Source organism: Antennarius striatus, chromosome 8 (assembly GCF_040054535.1).
Source record: "Antennarius striatus isolate MH-2024 chromosome 8, ASM4005453v1, whole genome shotgun sequence".
NCBI lineage: Eukaryota > Metazoa > Chordata > Actinopteri > Lophiiformes > Antennariidae > Antennarius > Antennarius striatus.
In genome coordinates, this window is record NC_090783.1 from 10,572,190 (window position 1) to 10,598,470 (window position 26,281).

Genomic DNA, 26,281 nt, shown 5'->3' on the forward strand with positions numbered 1-26,281 from the left:
AAAATGGTCCATTTAACACAAAATAAACAGAACTACTTTGCAGAGAAAGGTAACTATGTTTTATAACTTTACAACATTAATGTAAGAAAATTACAGAGAGCCAGGCAATATGTATATGTAGTTGGACTCTCAAGTGCTAAAACAAAAAGTATCTGATCTATAAATACCAGTGCAGATCTTCAGGCCATGTTCATATTTTTCATGTGAGTTGTCAGCTTCTGCATATTATCTGCCATTCCTCTAGTCAGGCTAAATCTGTGCTTCATGAGGGGGTGTTGTGCTCTTTTAGACAGTTACTTCCTCAAACCCGCATATTGCCTCCGGCAATGTCTGTCAATCAAAGGATCTGGATGATGCCAGTGGTTTAATAAGGTAATACGGCTACGGTTTGAGATGTAGGTCTACTTTTGAGACAATTGACAGACACCTCCAGGACTTTGGCTCTGCCTGTAAAGATTCATGATAGCCTGAACTTAAGAAAAACAACCCTAGAAGAATAAAAATGTTGATTTTTTTCCCCAAAGCAAGTGTGAGAACATTTTTTAGTAAAGTAGCTGCCATGAACTGTCAATTAAACAGTGGAAAGCAGTGGATTCATTCACATCTTTTCACACTATAGCACAAATACTGTATATCATAATGCACCAAACAGTGGCTACAAAGATGAATCTAATGTAAAAAGTTTTTTTAAAATATATTTGATATATTTAAAACATGAATACAGTATTAAATTATTTGTGATGGTTTGTGAGTTTGTGTGAGAGTGCATGTTGGCCATCGAAACTCCCTAATTGTTTTTTACTAGTAATCTGAAGAGATGTCCCTTGGTCAGTCTCTCTGAAGTACTGCTCACTTATTAATTGCTGTAGTAAATTGCTATATCAACCAAGCAATTACCAAAGTAAATTGCTATAGCAATTAATTAGCTTGAACAATGTTTCATAGGGTACACCCTTAAATTAAAGACCACTTTTCTTCTGAAAATCTTGTAACTTAAAATTTACTTCAATTTATGACCTCAATGCCTTTCCCATGGAACGATTAAAATCATTGTCTCTGCTAAAACTTTGCATAAAGGGCAGCTACATCTCTAGAGGGAGGAAATGCTGTTGTGTTGCATTGTGGAGTGTTGTTCCATGACTTTCCATGATTTATGTTTTTCTTTAAGCTCAAACTTCAAAACCTAAAATGAGAAGCTGGACCTGCTTGGCAATCAGTCCTGGAAGCAGCAGGCAGTTTTATTTGGAGGAATTTTAAACCCTCATGAATTAGTTTGAGGTGTATGAAAACCAGCCTTCCAGTTTTTACATTACTACAAAACGAGTTGCCTATTATTCAGAGATGTTGCCCAAAGCACAAAAGCCAATTCTTTAATTTTAACTCAAAGATTTCCTAATAAATTGTATTATTTTGTTCACACACACTACACACTACATTTGGACATTTTCATCTGAACTGACTAGAAGCACCTCATTCATTGATTAATAAATGATTGTTGCTAATTGCCCAGACTGGAGAAAGAACTCAAAGACAGTTCCTATGGAATTTTTTGTACATTATTTAAGCTCAATGTGTGGTCCTGAGGACTGGAATTATGAACCTCTATCTGTAAAAAGAGACCAGACACAGTGCTGTCAAGTTACATGAGGAAGAGGAGCAAGGCTCAGACATTGTGGAACAACTGTAGGTTTTAACAATTTTTGTAACAAATATTGTCCATGATCAGGAAGGAGCAGATTATCAGTAGGGTGTGTAGATTTACATAAAGGTAGTTGGAGACTAATAACAGTAGGTTAATAATAATAATAATAATAATAATAATAATAATATTGATGATGATTAGCGGCAGTTAAAATTACCCTTACTGAGTTTATGAACAAGTGAGACAATATTAGCAGTAGTTGCATCTTCCATACCTGTTACCCTACTCTGTCACTATGTTTACTCCTACCTTCACCACTGACAGTAATCATTACCAGCGAACATGAAGCACATAATTGTCAGTGTGCCAGTATGATAAAAGTCTACTCTGCTGCATGGAAAATACAAAGATTTAGTTGGCAGAAATAGGCTGCTCAGCATTGTTTGAACTTATTTCACAAGGACTGGAATATAAAATGGGAACTAAAAAGCTGGATTTAGCTCTCTGCATTTCTCTAAATAGAACCATTAAATTTACAAAGGTTCCACCTCTGCATGCAATTTACAGCACCAATCCACTGTCAGATGAATTTAAACAATAGGGCGAAATGGAAAATTCTCCCCTTTATAAATGAAGGACGTCAAAATGAGTGCCCAAGAGAGTTTTGTCCGTGTTTGATTGGTCCCACTTGCCTTAATTAGGTAGCATATATCTGACAGATTTGACAATCCATTGTGAAAGCTAATTGGTCTATTGTAATGGCTGTCACAAATGACACTGAGAAGTCAGAGGGAACGTCATTACTCTGCATGAAACATAATAGAGAATTATAGGCAAGTAGGTGTGTCATTGGAGCATAATTAAAAAGGCCTGTTTATCTTACAAACAACATGATGCATCAAGCAGGTCCACATATCTCTCTGAGATTTCTGCCAATACAAGTATACATTGCAAGTGGAGGAATGTTATAGTGTACTCAGCACTAGAAATAAAAACTGGCAGTTTTTACTGTAACTACTTTCTACTTTAGAAACAGAATGTAATAGTAAAAAAGAAAGTAAAAAAATAGAAGGTTTGATTCTTTGTTGGATTTTCTTACCCTATAAAGAACAAGAGAGAGCATCAGCTTGTTCCTTCACAATTAATTTATGCTCTCTTTGCTGACCTCGGAAGTGCAGTCCATTCTGTATGTATTGTTGTAAGTCGAAGTACAATTGTCACCGTTCCTTTTTACATTGCCCATCAAAGTCAGACCTTTAATGAAATCAATACAACTGCAGTCACAATGATCATGTCACCACTAACACATTGGATAACTAAAATGGAATATAATTATTTCCAGGCCTAATAGACCACTCCTCATCGATCAATTTCTGTACACTAAAAATTGGGTTATAATGCCTTTGATGCCTAAATCTGACCTTCATTTTTTTTTTAACTGTTTTTCTGAAGACCATGCCTGTCTATATTTCAATAGAGATAGATGGAACATGGTTAGTCAGGACATAATGGAAATACTTTGAAGCAGCTGTCATTAATTTCAATTCTGTTCCCAGTCTGGCAGAATTAATCATATCAGCACACCCCTCTGACCTCAAATGGTGGTAAAACATCAACCTTCATAAATTACTGATTACCTCGTTACATTGAAAGTACAAAGAGGGGGAAAGTACAAAGATTGGGAGAAACACTTGGGGAATTAATTAATTTGACACTTTAGGATGGAATTCATAGCTATTAAATTGAAATGTATGGCGCAGAAAGGGAAAGGTCAGAATGTCAATTATAAAAAGGAAAATGAATACTTCTTCCAAAAGTAAAATTTTGACTGCAGATCTTTTTGTGGGAAGATAGCATAAACATAATTCATATGGATGAAAAGTACAGTGTGCATACGTATGTAAAGTATATGTGTGGTTAGAATCGCAAATATTTGGCTCTTTTGTGGGAATGCTCCAGGCATTGATAAGGGTGAGAAACAAATCTCTAAATTCTTTTGATTGATTTGTTAAAATACCAAGCCTTGCTCCTATTTAACAGATTTCATGAACAGTAAATTCAAATTCTGAAAAAGAATCAGCACTTCAATTAGGGCAATCACTTTCTCTCTTGATTTTGTCTTATTAATGACATTAAAAAAGAAAAAGCAAAAGGTTGAAATATGAAGCAGAAATTTCTGAAATCATACCTCCTGAAGGCACTTTGGTCCACAGCAACCTTCCGTTTAGAGCAAAGTAAGGTTGTATATTTTGAGTGAGGAATCACCCAATCTTAGGCACCATGTCCTTGGGGCCTTAAATTGGTTCATCATCCATTTCGTCTTGCTGTATAACTCAGAGAGCTCATCTTGAGCTGGTACATATGATACCTAATCCTATTTCCTCTCCTTAACAAAGATATTGCCGAATTGAGATGCAGGTAAACTTAAACGTCACATGGAGCTCATCAATTCTGTAATTTACATCCGTTTTTCCTTTTGATGTTTGCATGTGCTGTACTGTTGAAAGTATATTTCTTACCACATAGGGTTTTTTGTTTAAAGTACAGCTGTGCCTGTAAACAGGAAATGAGTTAAAACACACACACACACACACACACACACACACACACACACACACACACACACACACACACACACACACACACACACACACACACACACACACACACAAAGAACAATTCAAAATCAGTTTGTTTAGGTTGATGCATCATCTATATCAGTGATCCCCAACACCCGGGCCGAGGACCGGTAGCGGCCTGTGGGTCATTTGGTACTGGGCGGCACAGAACGTTTGACTTTCTTTCTTTTATTGATTACCAGTCTAAAGATGTTTTATTTTGAAAAGTGACATCTGTGTGGAATGACCCACAGACGAATGAGTGTGTCTGTCCCACTTTACAGGTCTCGGTCACGTGGCAGGTTGTCAGCCATTTCCCCTAAATTATGCGCCCACAGCTACTCCAGTGTTCTGGATTAAAGTCAAGACAGATTATCCTGAGATCGCCCAAAAAGTATGACAAACCCTACCTACATTTCCAACCTCTTGTCTTTGTGACCGTAAAGAAAACCAAACTGCAAAGTAGACCGGACGTCCAGAATGCACTTCAGGTGTCTTTGTCTCCCGTTACCCATAGATCAGCGGTCCTCAACCACTAATCCTCATTATTGTAATTATTATTATTTGATTGACTTGTTCACCCTTGTATTGGAAATGATCAGTATTTCTCCTACGTTGAATGCACTGATTGTAAGTCACTATATTTCAAAATAAACCTCATCAGTGCAGTCACTTGAATCGAGTTTTTAATATAATTATTTCTTACAATTATTTCGTTTACAGAGATATTGATTATCAATTTATTTTAAAAAAAGGTTGTTTATTGTCTGCTGATGCGTGCATTTTAAATACAACCACTGTGGATGATTTATTATTAGACTACAGCTGCCCTGGCATCATTAACGATTATCGAGCAAATGAAGACCGGTCCGTGAAAATATTGTCTTAGATGAAACCGGTCTGTGGTGCACAAAAGGTTGGGGACCGCTGATCTACGTATATCCCAAAGCAGCAATATACTTAGTATCAGTTGTCAGCACTAAGCTATCCACTTTTTCCACTATCCACTAGCTGATGGAGAAGATGTTTTGACTGAGATGATTTTATCTAAAATTCAATCCTATTCCTGCCAGATAATATTACTCATATGCACAAAGTGTACACAACCACATTCCCTTATATGTAGACTTCCAAATCAATAGGCATGGCCAACATTTGGCCACCCTGACATTTCTTTAAACTGGCATATTTGCCAGTGTCACTTAGCATGTCAAAATTAAGGTCTTCTCCCAAAGAGGATATTCAGTCTAAGAAAATACATCTAATTCTTCATTCCTATGTCCTCATTACGTCCTTAAATGATATGGCTACTGGAAAGCAGGTATCTACAGTGCCATGGAATGATGTTTTGCGACAGATAGTATAGTTGGATTGGAGAAAAGCAGTATGAAGCTTATATTAGGAATGGAGTTACACATGGTAAAATGGCTGAGCCACAGTGTGCCAGTAATGAGGTAGAAGACAATTGCATGTCACCACCTTTGCATTAGTCTTTAGAGGGTGGGGTTGTTTAACAGGCTCTACGGAAGCGTGCAAGGACCAAAGTGCCCAGGTATTACTGTATTAATTATCAAGAGGTATTGAAAACATAATGAAAACATTTTATATCAGAAACAATGTTATAAAATGTCATTTAATTAACATAAATGAAAAATTGTGAAATTCCTCAAACAATTACCAAAAGAGAATAATAATAATAATAATAATAATAATAATAATAATAATAATAATATTGTTAATAATAAAATAAATGATATATCTGGCCACTTCAATATTTACACAATCCACCCCCTCCCTTATTTTGGCATCCAAACTCTATATTCTTCCATGTACAATACTTTGCCTCCTTGGTTCACAGCTTCTGTTGGGCAGAAACTCCTTTCCAATAATCTAAAATATCATGAAGATCCTCATCCTTGGCAAACTGCACCTTCTTTCGCAGGGCATGACCTGCTGCTATATAGGAATCTTCCTCTCTAGGGTTTTTCTTGTAAGGCCGAAATCTCTCCCAGATCCGCAGTGTGTTTTCAGATGAATACTCTGGACTGGAAGAGTAACCACAATTGTAGTTGTGATGACGAGAAGGTGACAGCTGGGAGTAGGTGACTGTAGCATCCTTCTTGGTGCAGCCTAGAGGCTTGAGGAGCAAGGGCTTTTGAGCAGGTGAGGGTGAATCACTGTCATCCTGATAGTAGAGTGCAGGAAAGGAATGGCGGTGCTCTGAGCTGTGATAGTCTGGCTGAATCTCCAGATGGTGATGCTGTTGGCGAGGGCCCATGACTCGACCTCCACCTCCACTCCCATTACTGCAAGCTATATCACTCCCATTCACACTCATCCTATCATTATTAATGCTTTCCATCCCAGTGCCATTACAGTTCTTGTTTTTGCCAACTGCCACACTTCCACTGCCTTCACCACAGCTTGTAGGGCTTCCTTTTTCTGTTGGGTACTTAGGAGGGTCACAACGCTGTTCAGGCATATCCGCACTATACAACCTTGTGCTCTGGACAGATCCCACAGTAAGAGCACTACAACGGTTTTTTGCCACAGCAGTGTCAGCGCTCATCTGTCTTTGAAATGGCCGCACTGCATTAGCTGGAGGTGGATCACGGTAAGGAGGGGACAGGAATCCCCCTCCACTGATTCCTGGCCGCTCTGACAAGGGCAGGACAAGAGGAACCGGGGCCATAGAAGGTGAATGAGGCTGCTGATACACCTGAGGATGAGGCTGGGGATGTGTATGAGGCTTTGAATGTAACTTTGGCGATGAGGCCATGATTGTATCTCCAAGTTGGCTAGGAGAGAGGGGCAGGAGGTTCAGTGGGAGGGATGAAATGCAAGTTGGAGTCTGAGAGGAGGGCACAGAGTTGACATCATCAACTGTGGTAACAGCATTGGCGGACACATCCAATTTCAGGGCATCAATGCAGTTGTTAATTATCTGGTTCACTTTGTCTACCTCTTTGGCAATGGTGGAGATCTCTGATGCTGAGCCATGGTCATCATCTGAATCTTCTCCAGCCTCTTTCTTATTTTCAGGCCCACCTAGATTATCTGCAACTACTTCACCCCTTACTGCTCTTTCCTCCCCGCCTTCGACGGTCATTCTCATATCCATGTAGTTGCCCTTGCCACCTACTGCCTCAGAAAAGGCAGTAGCTATTTTTTCCACCTGCGGTAAGGTAGAGAGTTGAGAAGAAGTAGTATTTGCTAATCCATGGAGCGTGCTGGTTGTAGAGGAGGCAGATGGAGGAATCTTAGGTCCTGCTCCTCCAGAATGATGGTGCTGGTGGTGAGTCTGTTCCTTGAAACGCTGCATGGCCCCTGGGTCATTGGCCACTGCTGCTGCAGCCTCTGGACCATATCTGAAGAATTCAGGTATTAGGAAAGACGCCTCACACAGTTTCATTAAAATTAATGCAATAATATACATAGCATTATGTATTAATGTCTAAGGCCTTGTTCAGACTCGTCACCTATATCTGATTTTAGCCCATCCAGATTGATGTGGCATATCTTGTTTGTAGTCTGAACAGTCCCAGAACACATGAAAACTGATTTTTGCGGGACAGATTGAAACCACATTCGGGAGATAGTTTTGTGTTGGATAGGGACAGAGGCTTCTGCATTCTGGACAACTCCAAACAGTCCAGTCGGATTAGATGGATCGTGACGTCATATCCGCGAAGTGAGAGCAAGGCGCCAGAAAAAAGAGCGTCACGCATTACGGAATGGTAAAAAACGGAAGAACAAACTGACGATGTCTGGTGTGTATCACAGTGATATAGCTGTCTGATGTCTACCAGACAGTGATATCGCTGTCTGGTAGATATCACTACCTACTAGACAGTGATATCGGCAATACGGTAAGGTAAGCAAACTTCATGTTCGTCGTTATTGTTGTTGCCGCCGTCGCAATTATATGATCTCACACATTACATGCACTGAATGATGCCTCCGCCCCGACGTCGTTGCTGAGGCAACCTGTCAGGTTGGCCAATAATGTGGCCCAGTCTGAACAAAGCCAGAACACGTTTGGACACTTGATAAAAACAGCGTGAACAGTCAGCCCTAAAAATCAGAAATCGAAGGAAATCTGAATTGCCTGCAGTCTGAACGGGATCCAATATCCTAAATGGAATGCTCAAATTTTATTTTAACCTAACACTTTTTTAGGTTAAAAAAGCATTTTTGTAATAGCTTCTCTAAGAAAAAAAATGTCAAGATAATGATAATAAAATCATGGAATATTTTCTGTTTTTACTCTGTTGGAAATTATAAATAGTGCTCCCAAAATCCTCAATAAAATGCCTGGCAAAGGAATACATATATACACAGCAGACAAAGATAGAAGCTGAGATTCTACAAGCAAAACAAGGTCAGCTTCAATAGTGGCTCTTCAATCCATTGTCATGAAAAATTGTTGTAAAATGGTCTTTAGGACACTGATTAACAAACATTAAGAATACATTACCTCATCTCCAAAATAGTTTTCTTCATACTAATGGTTTTCTGCTTCTCTTCATGGAATCGTCGCCGTCGTAGACAGTAATAGACAAATCCCAGTACAATCACCATGCCAAACAGGCATCCTAAGATGGTCATGATGTAGTGTGTAGTCGTGGATGAATTGTTCCGCAGGTCATCAAGTCCAATAGCTCGTGTGGTGAATGACAGACAGGTGTGGTTGTAACGCTGAATTTTGCTGACAGAAGCCACACAAAATGTGTAGTTAGTGTGTGGTTTTAACCAGTCTAATGTTATTATCTCCTTTTTATTCTTGAGGGGCATAATGTCCGCAACAAATGTGTGGTTGTATTGGGATAGGATGTACATCTTACTGTATGGTCGTGGTATCTGCACCATCAAGGAAGCAATGTAGAGGGAGACAGCGTGAAGCTTCATAGAAATATGATGGCTATAGTTTGGATCAGGAGTAGATGATGTGTTTGGTTGTTGATACAGACCCTGATCTGGATTTTCCAAACCCATTCCTGAGCCATCTTGACCTGGTGTCTGGGAGGTCATACCTGGAATAATTACACCATCACGACACATGGATATAAGAATATAGCGGGCATTCCTAATGTGTCCAGGTACTGGGCTAAGGAGAGTAAAACCAGTCAGTTCAATTGGAGTTTCACATTGAAGGCGGTCGTAGGTGTGAGTGACATTGTTAAATGCCTCCAGCCAGGTGAGAAAGTCAAAGAGATCACATCCACAGTGGAATGGGTTTCCTGCTAGTTCACACACCATCAGCCTGTTGAGGACAATGAAGGTAGAAGGGTCAAGACGAGCCAGTTTATTTGAAGATAAGTCTAAGCTGTTGAGGCTCAGACACTCCCAGAAGGCATTGGTGGCAATGACCTCAATGAGGTTGTGCTGCAAGAAGAGACACTGCATTCTACCCAGACCCCTCAACATGCCCTCAGTCAAATTGGTCAACTTATTGTAGCCCAGCTGAAGAACCTGAGATAGAAAAAGAGAGAGGGGCACATATTTTGCAAAACTAAAATGTAACAATGATTTCATAGATGTGTTTCTTAAGAAAAGTCAGACTAGTTAATGAGAACTAAAATTTTTGATATTAGAATGTTAAAATATATTTATAACTCAATTTTTCTTGTAATATTAAACCGTGCAGTATAATAAAAACAAAAGAAGCTACCTCAACTGCTGATAAATCAAACCAATGTACGTATATGAAACTATAACAAGTGTAGTCATAATCATGCTAATCAATTTACAATTCCATGACCATCTTTTTGGATGGTCTCTAACTTTTTTTTATACTGAGAAGGGAACAAACGGATTACTTGTCTGTTATGATTTTTTAATTATCATTTGAAACAATTAATTTACATATTTAGTTGGGTAACTAAGAAAAGGTAAATAAGTAACAAAATGGATAAATTTTTTGAGGCTGACCTGCAGATTGGCCTGTCCAGCAAAGGTTCCATCTTCGATGTAGCTGATCTCATTTTTTGTAAGATTGAGATCAGTAAGGTTTGTGAAGCGGAACATGGAGGTAAAGAGCACTGCTTTCAGCTTGTTCTCATTCAGCCTAAGGTCATGAACCTAAGGAGATAACAAAGTACATCATTTGGTGTGATGCATTGTGATGCTGGCAGACATAGAGGACAACCAGAGCAGTGCATGTTGCACGTTTAGTTTGCTGTTGAATAAAAAAAAAGTGTTTAATTATATACATTTTGAAGGGAAACTTAAATATAAGTAGTTAGTAGAGGTGCATGAAATTTTGAGAAGAATATTTTTATTCCTATTTTGAAGCCATGAAGGTGTGTTAATGTCATTTGACATAAACACACATTCCTGTTGTCATTTTACCATTAAAAACAGCAATGTTCAAATGACACAAACATTTCATATACCTTATGTTAAAGGTATATGTTTGTGTGTGTGTGTGTACGTACACACATTCTATTGGCTTACGGCATCTGGACGTGCACTCTGTTCCATTTGCATGCACGCATGCACACACATGCACACGCACACACACACACACACACACACACACACACACACACACACACACACACACACACACACACACACACACACACACACACACACACACACACACACACACACACAGACTCCCTAAAAACAAACAATCCACATAACAATTAATCCTACCAAAAATAACATCATTTTCAGCATTTTCAGTGTTGTGAAAAGTGTATTAATTAAACAAAATTCTGCAAACACTGTACATTGATCCCTAGGGCATTCGCGCATCAACACGCGCAACTTCACCTCATCGCAGATTTTGGGTAGCTAGTCATGTGATACCGTACATGCATTCTATTGGCTGACAGCATGCAGACGTGCGCTGCGTTCTGTGAGTCTCAGAAAGCAGTGCACTTCCGTGAGACACAAAAGTCCTTTAAGCAGTCTATAAGAGCATGGGAAAAGGTAGTACAGATAGAAGGTGTTTAATATCAGTATGGCAAGGGTTAATACATGTTTAAATTACCACAAATAATAAAATAAATAGTTTGTCGTGGAATTTTGTTTTCCCTGGGACGCAAGCTTTAAATACTTACAATAAAACAAAAAAATCAATGCCACCTTTTTCTGTGATATAATATTGGGAAAAAATTGTACTTCCATTAAATAAAAATATGCACAATTGATCCATTTCTCTACTTTAATTTTGAACCCGGAAACTGCCATTTTGTTTTGATCTTGCGCGAGTTTCTCGTCACAAGACTCATCTGCTTGATTCAGCCTTGTTAAAATCTACAAGCGGCGGCACGATGGCATAGTGGGTAGTGCTGTCGCCTCACAGCAAGGCGGTTCCGGGTTCACGTCCTGCTCTATGTGGAGTTTTCATGTTCTCCGTATGTCTGCATGGGTTCTCTCTGGATTCTCTGGCTTCCTCCAAAACATGTGCGTCAGGTTAATTGGCCGGTCCCAAATTGACCATAGATGTGAGTGTTTGCGTGCGTGGTTGTCTGCATCTCTGTGTGGCTCTGCGGCGCACTGGCGTTGTGCCCGGAATTTCTGCTGCCTCAAGTCCTAACCAGCTGGGATAGACGGATGAAGTGGTTTGTGACAATGAATGAATGAATAAAGTTGACCAAACGACAACACGACGTCTGTTCTTTTTACACGCTGCAGTGAGAGAGCAACAAATTAGTCACACATTATCATCATGCCTAAGTGACAATGAGTGCTGAATAAAAAAGGAAAGTTAATGAAAAGAAAGACAGATATTATTGTGGACAGTACGGAAGAAGATGGAGAAGAAGCCGAGCGAAAACCAGCAAAATCCAAACATTTGTATCGCAATGCGCAACGCGATTTTTTCCATGGGTGAAGCATGGCTAAATGTCAGCACCCAAGACAAAATGCAGCTTAGAAAAAGTGTATGTGGAGAAGGTTCTGTCAGCTTGGTGCAGTGTCCACAGGAGAATATATGAATTAAAGGCAAAGAGAAATACTGAGTGAAAAGCAAAAGGGAAAAAAAACTATAACATTTTATTTTATTTCTTAAACTGTTTTTTTTAAAGAATGACCATCAGGCTGTAATATTTTGATAATAATATGTAATTTTCCTGTTTTTTCCTTTTTACTGAAACAGTTATGACGTCGTTATTGATAAAATTGTTAAAATTGACAGTTTGTTCAGTTTTTATATTATACTGCAGTATTGGCAAAACTCAATCCTTGCGTACACTTCTATCGTATATTATGTTATTACTTTTGGGATGCATCAACGTCATGTTGGGATGCACAAATTTTTGTTGAAGCACATCCCAGGGATACACTACTTTCTTTTTCTTGAGGTAAAATGAACTCTTTAGTTGTATAGTGTACAAAGCCTCCCCATTACAACTTCAAAAGGAACCAGGAGTGAGAGTCAAGGTGTCAAGTGAAAATAAGCTTTTAATCAATCCGATGTCAGGAACAGGCAGGGGTCTAAACTGGAAGTTCAGGATAACGACAGTACAAAGGCGGCAGGCAAAAAACGTAATCCAACAAACAGGTCCAGGTCATTCACAAGCCAGAAAAGACAAAATTGTGGTCACATCAGGCAAAGGTCAAAATCCGGAAATTCACAAATAAGACAAGGCAAAACTCGAAGGTCGTAAGGGGAACGGTCAAGAAATAACGACGAGTCATACACGGATCTCTGAACAAACACCAACTACACTGCGACAGCGCTTAACAGATATGAAGGAGCTTAAATAGACCAGGGTGCAAAACTAGGAACAGTCGGAGATGATAATTAACCAATTAACTAAGTGTGAACACTGGGAAGGAACTAGACCCGGATAGGCTAAAGAGCAAATGGAACAATCAGGGGAGAACAAACCAGGTGCAAAGAATAACGAATGTGGCAGTGACAGAAAACAGAAAGTGCATGAACTGAAAACCAATAAACAAAAGACAAAGTCAGGAGCATATGAAAAAGACAAAACAGAACATGGCAATGCAGATCATCACAGTATCCCCCCTCAAGGAAACGCCTCCGGGCGTTTTCACCTCCTGGGCAATGGGCGGTCCTTGTGAAAATCCCTGATAAGGGACCTGTCCAGGATGAACCGTGAAGGAACCCTGCTTCGATGTTCCGGTCTGTACCCCTCCCACTCAATGAGGTACTGGACTCCCCTCCCCCGACGACGACAGTCCAAGATAGCACGCACTGTATAGGTTTCACCTCCATCGATGACACGGGGGGGGCGGTCGGGGGTCCGGACCAGAACTCAGGTGGTGGGTAAAAGCTGACTTTATCCTGGATACAAGGAAGGTGGGGTGGATCTTGCGCATGGTTAGTGGCAATCTTAATTTCACAGATGTGGAGCTAATTACACGAACAATGGGAAAAGGGACGATGAATTTGGGGGAGAGCTTACGAGTCCCACCGCGGATAGGAATATCTTAAGTGGAAAGCCAAACTCTTTGTCCCACTCGATAGGAGGGCGCCGGTCTGCGTCTGCGGTCTGCCAGACGTTTCATCCGTGCTGCCGCCCGTAAAAGAGACCGACGGGCTAAGGTCCAGATGCGTCGGCAACGTCTCATGAATGCCTCTACTGACGGTACCGCTACTGCCTCCTCCTGACTTTGGGGCGGCAGTGGCTCAGCGGTAGAGCAGAGGTCTTGAAGACAGATCGCCCAGCCATCGGTGGATCGATTCCCGCTCCCGCCAGAACATCTCCGGAGGGAGGCGTCAGCTCACCTCCCAGCCACTGCCGAGGCGCCCTTGAGCAAGGCGCCGTCCCCCTTACAAGCTGCTCTATTGGGGCGCACTCCAGGAAGCTGCTGCCCGTCACTCTGCCTCCCGATGTACAGCTTGATGTTGTGTTTGTATACTAACTGCATGATTACAGGCCCCTTTGTGTGCTGTGGTTGTTTCAGGGGCCTGTACATACATAGTGTGTGTGAAAAACTAACACAAAAAAATGTAACAAATGTACACCTGAGTGACAAATGTAATTTCCCCTAGGGGATCAATAAAGTGTATCTTCTTCTTCTTCTTCTGACTGGGAAAAAGCGGGGGTTGATACCCCAGACAACACTCAAAGTGAGATAGGTTAGAAGCCGCAGACATGTGACTATTTATAGCGTACTCGGCACACGGCAGCTGCTGGCTCCAAGATGAGGGATTCCTAGCACAAATGCATCTAAGAACGGTTTCAATGCATTGATTTGCCTGCTCAGTCTGGCCATTGGATTGGGGGTGGTAACCTGAAGTAAGACTGACTGAAGTACCCAGAGAATTACAGAACGCTTTCCAAAATTTGGCAGTGAACTGAGGACCCCGATCTGTAACTACTTCTGAAGGAATGCCATGCAATCGCACAACATGTTGGATAAGCAGAGAGGCAGTTTCTTGTGAAGAAGGGAGTTTGGTCAGGGGAATGAAATGAACGGCTTTAGAAAACCTGTCCACAACAGTTAGTATAGTATTGTGATGATTGGAAGCTGGCAGACCAGTAATGAAATCTAGTGAGATATTGGACCATGGGTGGTGAGGTGTGGGTAGGGGTTGGAGCACCCCGGGGTGCTGGTGGGAGTCCTTGGCTTGGGCACAGACTGAGCAGGCAGAAACAAAGTCTCGTACATCCCTTTTTAAATCAGACCACCAAAACCTCCTTGCTATGAACTTAGTAGTACGATGAATCCCTGGATGACATGACAAATTAGAAGCATGACCCCACTCTAAAACCCTCTTGCGCATTGACACCAGTACAAATAAACAATTCACAGGACAGTTACTAGGTGAAGCACCATCTCCCTGGGCCGCTATCATCTGAGTCTCTATGTCCATAGGGACAGCATTGGCGAAAACCTCCGGTCTCAGGATGGTGTCGTCCATAGGGGAAGCTCCCTCCTGTTCGTAACGTCGGGATAGAGAATCCGGCTTAATGTTTTTGACACCTGGACGATAAGCAAGGTGAAAAGTGAAGCGAGCAAAGAACATGGCCGACCTGCCTTGACGGGGGTTGAGTCTTTTGGCTGTTTGGAGGTACTCCAGATTCTTACGATCTGTCCAGACAAAAAAAGGATGTTTGGCACCCTCGAGCCAGTGCCGCCAATCCTGTAACGCCAGCTTGACTGCCAGCAGTTCCCGGTTACCTATGTCATAATTCCTGTCCGTAGTGCTCAAACAACGGGAGAAAAAGGCACAAGGGTGAAGTTTATTGTCAGATTTTGCCCTCTGAGAAAGAACTGCCCCTACCCCCACATCCGAGGCGTCAACCTTGACAATGAACTGGGCCTCAGGGTCAGGGAGGATTAGAATGGGAGCGGTGACAAATTGTTCCTTCAGTGTTCGAAATGCCTCCTCCGCCCTCTCTGGCCAGCAGTACCGGATCTTTGTGGAGGTGAGGGCAGTAGGAGGAGCAGCCACCGAACTGTAATTCCGAATGAAGCGTCTGTAAAAGTTAGCAAAGCCTAAGAAACGTTGGAGAGACTTACGATCCTTAGGTGTCGGCCACTCCAAGACAGCATTGACCTTGGCAGGGTCCATACTGATGCACCCGGTTGTAATACTGAATCCCAGGAAGGTAGTGGCCGAAACCTGAAACTCACACTTCTCAACTTTGACAAACAGACGATTCTCCAAAAGTCTTTTTAACACCCGCCGGACGTGCTCAATGTGCTCTTCTGTGGCCCTAGAAAAAATCAGAATATCATCCAGATAGACGAAAACAAAACGGTTTAACATGTCCCGGAGCACATCGTTAATAAGACACTGGAAGGTTGCTGGAGCATTTGATAGTCCAAACGGCATCACAAGGTACTCCCAGTGCCCTGTGGGATAATTGAATGCAGTCTTCCACTCATCCCCCTCCCTTATACACACCAGATGGTAAGCATTGCGTAGGTCCAGCTTAGTGAAGATGGTGGCACCCTGGAGCAGCTCGAAAGCAGTGGATATGAGAGGGAGGGGGTACCGGTTCTTGATGGTGATGTCGTTTAGTCCGTGGTCATCAGTACAGGGTCTGAGGAAACCATCCTTCTTGCCCACGAAGAAGAATCCGGCTCCAGCAGGTGACGACGAGGGTCTGTTTATCCCAGCAGCAAGCGACTTCTCCAGGTACTTCTCCATGGCCTGGTGCTCTGGACGAGAGAGAGAAAACAGGCGACCCCTAGGAGGTACTGCCCCAGGTTTAAGGTCAATACAGCAGTCATAAGGTCTGTGAGGAGGCAAACAGGTAGTACAAGATTTACTAAAAACTTTTCTCAGGTCCCGATATGCTTTGGGGACCTGATCTAGACAAGGAATCTCCTCTTCCCGAGGAGCAAAAGAGTGGTTACTTGCTTGAACTAGACAAGACTCGACACAAAATGGACTCTAACCTTTTATTTCATTCTTTCCCCAGTTGTGGCGGTTTAACCAGGGATGGCCCAGCACCACAGGGGAGTGTGGTGAATTTATCAAGTTGAACTTGATCTCCTCCTGGTGATTTCCCGACATGTTCATCTTAAGGAGAGTGGTTGAGTGGGTGACGCGGTCAATTCTCTGGCCATTAAGGGAATTCACCACCAGTGGACGCTCTACCCCCTCCAGAGGAATCCCCCACCTGCTGGCTGCTCCCTTGTCCAAAAAGTTGGCCTCCGTGCCGGAATCCACCAGGGCCGAGGTCTTATTAAGACCCCCACTCCACTCCAGAGAATTACAGGCAAGCAAGTTCAGTTTTTTGAGGAGGTTTCGACAGGGATTACGCCCACTAGTACTCCTCTCCTCACTGGTGGGTGCTGGCTTTTACTGGACACTTTTCAACAAAGTGTCCATTCTTACCACAATAAAAGCAGGCACGTTCTTTCACCCTCCTCTCTCTCTCCTCCCTGGTGAGGCGGCCCCTGTCCAACTGCATGGGTTCCCCCTCCGAAGGTGGGTATGTAGGGTTCCCTCGATCCAGGGAGGTCTGTCCAGAAGATGATCGGGGAGTGGGATGAGCTCGAAACTTACTGGAACTGTTCACATGTCTTCTTTCATCCAAACGCGAATCCACTCGAATGGCAAGCTCAATGAGTCTCTCAACATTGTCTGGTAAGTCCCGGGTCAACAGTTAATCTTTGATCCTTTCCGAAAGGCCGTCAACGAAAACATTATGAAGAGCTCTACTCTCCCAACCACTGTTTGTGGCAAGGGTCTGAAACTCGATAGCAAAATCAGAGACAGATCGATAACCTTGCTTGACTCAAAGTAGTTACCTTCCCGCCTCATGACCGTGCCGAGACCGGTCGAAGACCCTCTTCATCTTTTCTTCCAACAGGGCAGATGTTTGGGTGCATGGTAACCCAGCCTCCCACGCTGCAGTCGCCAACTTCTTAGCCTTTTGCCGGACAGCTGCGTAATGATGTAGGCTACGCGGGATTGTTCGGTGGGGAAGGTTCTGGGCTGAAGGCTAAAGATTAATTTGCACTGGGTTAGAAAAGCTCGACAGGTACCAGGCTCACCATCATATTTCTCGGGAGGGGGCAGGTGGGGTTCGGGCGGAGTTGCTGTGGCAGGCTGCGGGGACTGAGCAGTGAGTCGGCTAGCTCCTGCTGTGGATGTCAGGTTGGTCAACTGGTGCGTAATGATCTGCAGTTGTTGCATGACTGCTAGCAGCTGTTGTTGTTGTTGATCCAGAATTACCTTTTGTTGTTCCACTGAAGCCTGGAGCTGTGGGTCTCTCGCTGGTTCCATTTCTGGTCGCAGTGTACTGTTACGACTTGCAAAGGAACCAGGAGTGAGAGTCAAGGTGTCAAGTAAAATTAAGCTTTTAATTAATCCGATGTCAGGAATAGGCAGGGGTCAAAACCGGAAGTTCAGGATAACGACAGTACAAAGACAGCTGGCAAAAAACGAATTTCCAACGAACATGGCCAGGTCATTCACGGGGCAGAAAAGAAAAAATCGTGGTCACAACAGGCAAAGGTCAAAATCTGGAAATTCACAAATAAGACAAGGCAAAACTCGAAGGTCGTAAAGGGAACAGTCAAGAAATAACGATGAGTCATACACAGATCTCTGAACAAACACCAACTACACTGCGACAGCACATCACAGAAATGAAAGAGCTTAAATAGACCAGGGTGCAAAGAATAACGAATGTGGCAGTGACAGAAAACGCATGAACTGACAACCACTAAACAAAAGACAAAGTCAGGAGCGTATGAAAAAGACAAAACAGAACATGGCAGATGCAGATCATCACACTCCCAATATATAAAATGTATACTGACCGTGCTGTTGATGTGGTGGGGTATGGTCTCATACGGAGGTTGGTTCTGACTGCATATTGCCAGCCATACATAGCCTTTATCCCCCTCTATCAGCCAGCAATCCCCTTTCACCATGCAAGGAGAGAGGAGAATCAACAGAGCAGGGAGCAGGAGGGAGAAGGAGGGAGCAAAGAAGGGCATATAGTGTCTGCTGGCCATGATGTATATCAGTTTTTAAGGTCACCTCAGTAGTAGAGAGGAAAATAATGAGTTAAATGGTATAAAGACAGCAAGCAGCAGTTTTCAGTCAAGAAGAGCGCATGGCCATGGTGAGCAGACTAAATTTTAGAGAGGTGGGTGGAGGATAGTGCTTCACTGGGATTAGAGTTGATGTTGATAAGTGGTAGAAGTCCTTTCCCCATGTTCACATCAGGAGAATGTCACTTCTTCTTTCCTTATCAGATAAAGATAGGACAGAGAGAGAGAGGTTTTTAAAATCACATTTATTCATGAAGTAAATATTACAAGATAGTTACGTTAACAACATTAACAAGAGCTCAAACATTGAACACACACTTCAAAAAAACCCTATCATATGAAATGTAGGCACAGTATATTTGAATTAAACCAAACACTGACTGAACATGACTTCCTCATTTAACATGGAATATGACACCTTTGACTCACCATAGGTTCGTAAAAGTGTCTAAATCATAAATAGCTCTGAAATAGTTAAAATTGATTATTGTTTGACACATTCTTCTTAAAATGGCTTCTGCACTGCAGTCAGACGAACCTTCAACTTTTTCCATCCTGCTTAGATAAATCGCCATCTTTGCTTGGCACAGAAGTTTGGAATCTGCCAATTCTTTTTTTTAAAAATTCTTCCTGCGTTTCATATGTATATCTGTTTGTCGAGAGCGACAGATTTTTAAAATCATGTTTTTTCATAAAAGCCAAATTACAAGATAATCACGTTGACACAAAATCAAAAAGAGATTCACGCACAAAAAAATTCACATCTCAAAAAGAGAGACGCAAACTTGTTACCAATAATGTATATACGTATACACATACAGTGCATATACTGTATGTCTGATGATCGTGTGTCCCTGTCAAAAAATATGTGTCAAAGACACAAGGCACACGCAAAATGAGAACGCTGTATACATATACTGTATATATATATATATATATATATATATATATATATATATATATATATATATATATATATATATATACACACACACACGTACAGTGCACCCTTGTGCAATTGCGCATCAATGATTGCAACTCCACCTCATCACGGATTTTCAGTAGGCAGTCAAGTATGTGCTTTCTATTGGCTTACTGCATCTTAACGTGCGCTCTATCCCGTCAGTCTCGGACTGTCTTGAGACACAAAAGTGCTTTAAACAGTCGATAAGAGTGTGAGAAAAGGTAATACAGATATAAGGTGGTTTAAATTACCGTAAATAATAAGATAAAAAGATTTCTATTTCTATCGTGGATTCCTCAATTGCATGTGGTTCCTGGAATGCATTAACTGCAAAGAACGAGGGTGCACTGTACACTGTATGTGTATATGTATATGTGTTATTGCTAACAAGTTTGCGTCTCTCTTTCACTCTTTTGAGATGTGTTCCTTTTGCGTGAATCTCTTGTTTGCGCGTGTTTTTGTGTCTTTGAAGCATATTTTTTGACATGGACGCACGATCGTCAGATGTCCCTGGGACGCATGCTTTAAATACACTTCCATTCAGCAAAAAAATTCACAATTTTTCCATTTCTTGTCTTAAATTTCAAATGTGGAAATCACCATTTTCTCGTCACGAGGCTCACCCGCATGATTCTGCCTTAATGAAATCAATATCTGCTCGTTTTGCGCGTTGCAGTGAGAGCGAGGAGTTAGTTAGACCCTCCAGAGCAATTATAAGCTGTTGCTTATGCTTGGAGAATCCTGTTGGGTTTCTCTGTTAAAGCGCTTTGACATGCCTGCTGATGTGATTAAGCGCTAAACAAACAAGGCAGTCACAGTATTGAACATCACGGGACACCCCTTAATTCAAAATTTTACCCTGATCTACTTGCATAGGTCAAAGATCAAAGCTAGTGCTCTGACCAACTTTCTCACTCACACTGGCCTTCTCCCTCATCTTTCTATCTTATCCAGTTCCTGAGTTTACAAAAGTTGAAATTTGACCTTGACTTAGTTTTCTCAAGGTCAAAGTCATCATCCCATTTTCATCCCCTTTGATGCCTGAGTAATGTTCTTTTTTTTTTTAGTTCTATCTGCAACGGTTATGAAGATATTTGGTGGACTAACGAACAGACAAATACACAAATGCTGACAATTACAATACATCACGACTTTGAAGCAGAATGTTATAAAGAGTGATTGATGATTATTATCATACCTCTGAAAAAGATGCAAAAGTTGGAGAAAAACAATCAAATGTAAATCAAAAAAAGAGACAGATATTACTGGCGGAGAAGGCTCTGTCAACTTGCTGCAGTGTCATCAGGAGAATACAGTATATGAATTAAAGGCAAAGAAAACTATTGAGTGAAAAGCAAACGTGAATTTTTTTTCATCTTTATTTCTAAATAATTTTTTAAAATGACTACTAGGCTTTAATATGTTGATAAAACCAATGTATGATTTTTGTCTATTCTTTCCCTTTTTTTTGAACAGTTATGTGGTCGTTATTAAAGGGGCCCTATTATGAAAATCACACTTTTTCAGGTCTCTACATATACATAGTGGTCCTCCCTAGAATAACTAACTCCTAAAATCTGGTAAACAAATGCTCCCTTCATAAATAGATATTTGGAGTTTTGGGAACTCATGGTTCTGAATATCCAAAAGCTGTTGAGTCGATCCACTGGACATTAAGAAAGTTCTTGAAAATGTTTTGTCTCTCATCCAAGAGACTTCTTCAGTTCCAACTGAAGAAGTCTCTTGAAGTAAAGGTATGTACAAGTCATATTCCATACAATATGTTTTAATATAATTGGTTAAATAGACTAATTCTCTAAATATTGTTGTCTATAGGTGTTCAGGCAACTGCGCCCTGTACAGATGTTGGTGTTGGAACGTCCCCAGCTGACTCATCCTTTCTTTTTTCATCAACACCTATAAAGAGACCCTCAAAGAGAACTCGTCTGGACCTTGAAGAAGAGCTGGAGGAAGATCCGTCAGAGGGCAGCTCTACTACGTTAGCTTCAAAGGGGGATGATCGCACCCATGATCCTGCAGAGTCCATCATAGCACTGTCAGAGTCAACACTTGTGTCGTAAGTTACCCATTATGTTGTTGTGTGTGTTATTGAGTGCACATGTGTTGATAGTAGTTCAGTAAAAATAATAATGTTGTGTATTAGAATATTCCAGCAAGACAGTAAGTGAAGTGAAGAGTTTAGTATAAAATTTTTTGAGACAGATTCATGCATGTCGTATGATGTTGTTTTGTCTCCTTATTTCATTACGTTTCTGTTGTACAGTTTATATTCACAAAACTTGAGCCTCTATGGAAAATTACATTCCTGTCCTGCAGATCTTCTATAATTTTGACTATATTTGCCTTTGTAATGCTGCTGTTATTTACATCAGTAGTTGTACCCATGTACAACTACTGTTTAATTTCTAATTGTGTTCTCATTTTCTTTTATATAGGCAGAAATCATCCACTTCCACCCAGAAGATCAAAAAATAAATAGTGTATGAAAGTTGTCTTCTAAAATTATTTGCCGAGTGCCCTGTCTGGACAATGCAGAGTCAAACCTCACAAGACACAGAGCCAACATTCTGTTAGTTTTGCAATATTAATATTTCAAACAAACATGTTTTGAAATTCTGCTGGTAATTGCTCGCAACACAGTAAAAAGTAACCATACAAATAAATATATAGTAGCAAGTACCAGAATGTATTTTGAACACAATTTCTGTAAACAAAGAAATGAGTCAAACAGTATCAATAACAGTAAAGATATATTTTTGTGTTTTATTAAACAGGTTTTGTAGCTGACATGTTGGACCTCATATTTGACAAAGTCTTGGTGGACCCCATGCCATACACAAATGAGATGTTGTCCATTCCTGTCCCAGAGAATCTGTCTGCCCAGTATGAGCGTCCGGACAAGGAGGAGGTCATTGCCAGTTACGTGACCAGGTTCAACCGAGACTCAGTCTGAATCCAGCATAGTGGCCTTCATCTTCAGGAAACTCCTGAAGTATGCGAAGGACCACACAGGCTGGGATGACTACCTGGATTCTGCACCCTACGTAGCCCCAGCACCACTCAGCAAAGGTGCGATAGGCCAGCTGTCTGCACCGTCTACAGAAAAAGGACACACAATTATTTATTTCAAAATGTTTTCAATCCTGAGTATTACAACTGTTGTTGATTTCCTGATTTCCTGTGTTCTCATTATTGTTAGTGGATGTATTATGTAAATAAATGCTTGTATATGTCAACAGAAATGGATAGATGGAAGACAGGATACCCAAAGGCCTGGAAATCCCGCCCCCAATTCTGCGACAGCGCACTATGGACATGAAACTCAATCTGGCTTATCTGCCACTCTCTCTCTCTCTCCGTCTCTTTTACTTGACCTATCTCTTTCACCAATGTATTTCTATTTCCCAATAAACAGGTCAAGGCGGATGACTGCATTCCAGAATCTGGGTCCTGCCCGGAGTTTCTTCTTCACTGAGGGAGTTTTTCCCTGTCACTGTCGCTTATGCTTGCTCTAGGGGGCATTGTTGGCTTTCTATCTGTTAAGCGCTTTGAAATGTCTTCAGATATGATTAAGCGCTGTATAAATAAAAGTTGATTGATTGATTGTGAATACCAAAAAATGTTCAACATGTCTATTAGTAAGACAAAAATCAAGGTGTCACAAATACAATATATTAGACTTTGTTGTACCTATATTTGTCATGTGTTACTGCATTAATGAAGGTATGCCTGATGAAGCAAAATAAAACATAACTAGTTTTTATTCTGTGACATTTTTCGAAGAACGACTTACCGATGTATTGGTCTCAGACGTGAAGGGCCATACTCAGCCATCAGAATGTGACCAGCCGTTTGTAGGGTGTACACGTTTAGGCACACAGGCTGGAACCCAGGATGTTGAGTCATGGGTTAACCTCCAGCAGACGGCTCCTAACCTACAGTGAAAAACATGGTAAACGTCATTTGATTTTATAATTGTAAAAGTAGCCAAATGGAGACATAACTTTGTAGTTTAGCTGTGAGCTTGCTACCTGTGGTATCACCAAACAGCAGATGTTTTCTGCTTCTGTTGGCATACGTTCACAGTGTCCACAGGAACACCTGCACAATAAACAGAAGTTGAAGACATCTCAAAATTGAGTAGATAAAGGCATCACTGCAATATGGCTACATCAATTCACCATTAATAACCTGGTGTGATGGTGGCAGGTGTTAGCTATGTCTTGTCACAGAGGACAGCCTCAAATATTTAGCAGCTTAGTAATGGATTAAATCAATGTCATATAAAAATAAAGGAACTTAGCCGTGAGCAGAAGCTAGCATTGGCCACATGGTAATAACTATCAGAACCACCATAGGACTTTACTGTCAATTATAGAAATACAGCAACATTTTAGCAGTCAACATGTCCTTATACAGTATATACAACATACAAAATACATAATAACATACAACATTATTACTGGGCTGTAAGAAGCGGGAGTAGAAAAAAAGTAAGCTACCGGACGATGCTAACGTCCTGTGATGACGTAGGTTATAAAACAACAAAGAACCAACTAAGTAACGTTCACACCTACTAACCATTCAGAAACGTACTGCTGCAGCCGCACAGTCGGTGGCTCTTCAGGAGCCTCCGCTTCTGGGTCCGACTCAGGGTCATAGATGTACGGCGACACGATGGGGCCTCCGAACGCCACAATGATAACAAATGTAATGCTGGTCAGTGTCCCGTTAGCCTTACGCTCTCCTTCAGAGGGGCATGACCCAGGTGAAGGAGGCGTTGACCAGCAGAGCTCATTAGCATACTACATCCGGAGGCCTGAAACGAAGCGTTTTGTGAGTAGCTCAGATGAGCGATTTTGAAAAGCTGATATTTAGGACCACAGATCACTTTAGGTCAAAATATTTGGAATACAGTCGAGTTGGACATCTGGCAGCTGAATAACATTAAGTTAAAAATACATAATATGGGACCTTTAATATAAACACTTAGATTAACAGTCTGTTTAGTTTTTATATTGTACTATTGACAAAATGCAATCCTTGTGTACTCTTCTAGCTTATTTTCTGTTATTACTTTTGGGATGCATAAACGTCATTTTGGGATGCACAGAATTTTCTCGAAGCGCATCCCAGGGATGCACTACTTTCTTGAGGTAAAATAAACTCTGAGGAGAGGGGGATTAAACTGATAGTCTTACCTTGGATTGAGGGGGAAGGTGATTTTTGGAGTTCACTAAACCATAGGAGTTCACTAAACCGTATGCGCTTTGTGAATCTGGAGGAGGCATTCGACCGAGTCCCTCATAGTATCTTGTAGGAGTTCGGTGCCCTTTGTTAAGGGCTGTCTGATGCCTGTATATACAGTATATTACATATATTTAAAAAATGTCCCTCTCACCCATGTAGGGTGGCATCTGTGTGTCATCCTCAAGCTCGGGTCTTCCTTCAGAGGCCTGGGAGTCTGAGGATTCTGCGCAGTATCTTAGCTGTTCCTAGGACTGCACTCTTCTGGAATAAGGCTTCAGATGTTGTTCCAGGAATCTACTGGGGCGACTCTTCCAATTTGGGGTCACTGCCCCAAGTGCTCCTACTACCTCTGGGACCACAGAGGTAGTAGGAGCACTTGGGTAGACCACTTTCAGTTTACAGCGCTTGGACCAATCATCTCAATAGACTGCGACCTCAGGGCCTTCTAGCTGTTCCTAGATAGAAGCCTTCTACAATGCTGACATGTGCTGGTGCAAAGGAGTCATTGCGGGGCAACGTGGCAGACAGCGTTGCTGCTTTGACAAACGACTCCGATGGTTTGTGGAGTACACCTAAATTGCTACCTCAAACCTAATTTGCTAGGTTTGAGGTACAGGACACGTATGTGTTGCCTTCTACTAGAAGGCAACACGTACGTGTCCTGTGATTGGATAAGCTCTCCCGGGAACCTGAAAATGTCAGGCTCCCGGGGGAACCAGGACATTCGCCGGCTACCTACAATGGCTGAAGGAGGAAAAGAGGCCGATCTGGTTGCAGATATACCTGCCACACCATTTTCAAGATGGACATTCCAAGAAAAACTGGAAATTGTGAGCAGAGGTCGGCCGACCCCCGTGCTAGCTTGTTTTTCCCAGCAGGCAAAAGATTTTGTCCGCCAGTTTCAAACTATCAACTATAAACAGTATCTGTGCCTAACAGCTTCAGAAAAACGCTGCAAATTATATTGCTGGGAATGCCTGTTGTTTTCATCGGATTGTTTTGGTGTTTGGAGCCATACTGGGTTTGTCAACTTGAGTTGTCTCACGAAAGCAGCAACCAAACACCAAGTATTGTCTGGGCACTTAAAAAGCTACTGTACTTTCAAAAACATTTGGAAACATCCGAGTGGATTTGCAGCTCACTTAACAGGCACACAGGCCAACAGGGGTCCACAATGAAAAAGTAAAGAAGAATAAGGAGATATTGAAAAGACTGGGGTGGCACGGTGGCGCAGCGCTGTTGCCACACAGCAAGGCAGTCCCGGGTTTGAGTCCCGCGCCGTGCAGCGTTTGCATGTTCTCACCGGTCTGCTTGGGTTCTCCCTTGGTTCTCTGGCTT

The 26,281-nt window shown here is 41.6% G+C and overlaps 1 protein-coding gene and 1 long non-coding RNA gene across 2 annotated transcripts in view; both read right to left on the bottom strand.

Annotated features, from left to right (window-relative positions):
* Positions 1-6,057: 6,057 nt before the first annotated feature.
* Positions 6,058-26,281, bottom strand: part of LOC137600858 (protein phosphatase 1 regulatory subunit 29-like) — a 221,157-nt gene continuing 200,933 nt past the window's right edge. Inside the window, exons 4-7 of the mRNA XM_068322721.1 lie at positions 18,472-18,904; positions 10,192-10,341; positions 8,738-9,732; positions 6,058-7,628 (exon numbers count right to left, since the gene is read on the bottom strand). Coding sequence (XP_068178822.1) covers positions 6,113-7,628; positions 8,738-9,732; positions 10,192-10,341; positions 18,472-18,669 — 2,859 coding nt within the window. The 5' untranslated portion in view covers positions 18,670-18,904 and the 3' untranslated portion in view covers positions 6,058-6,112. The remainder of the gene's footprint in view (positions 7,629-8,737; positions 9,733-10,191; positions 10,342-18,471; positions 18,905-26,281) is intronic.
* LOC137600859 (uncharacterized) lies at positions 12,699-17,981 on the bottom strand. Its single transcript, XR_011036993.1, has 3 exons — positions 17,882-17,981; positions 16,597-17,790; positions 12,699-16,395 (listed from the first exon to the last, which is right to left on the bottom strand). It is a non-coding gene; the product is annotated as an uncharacterized lncRNA (long non-coding RNA).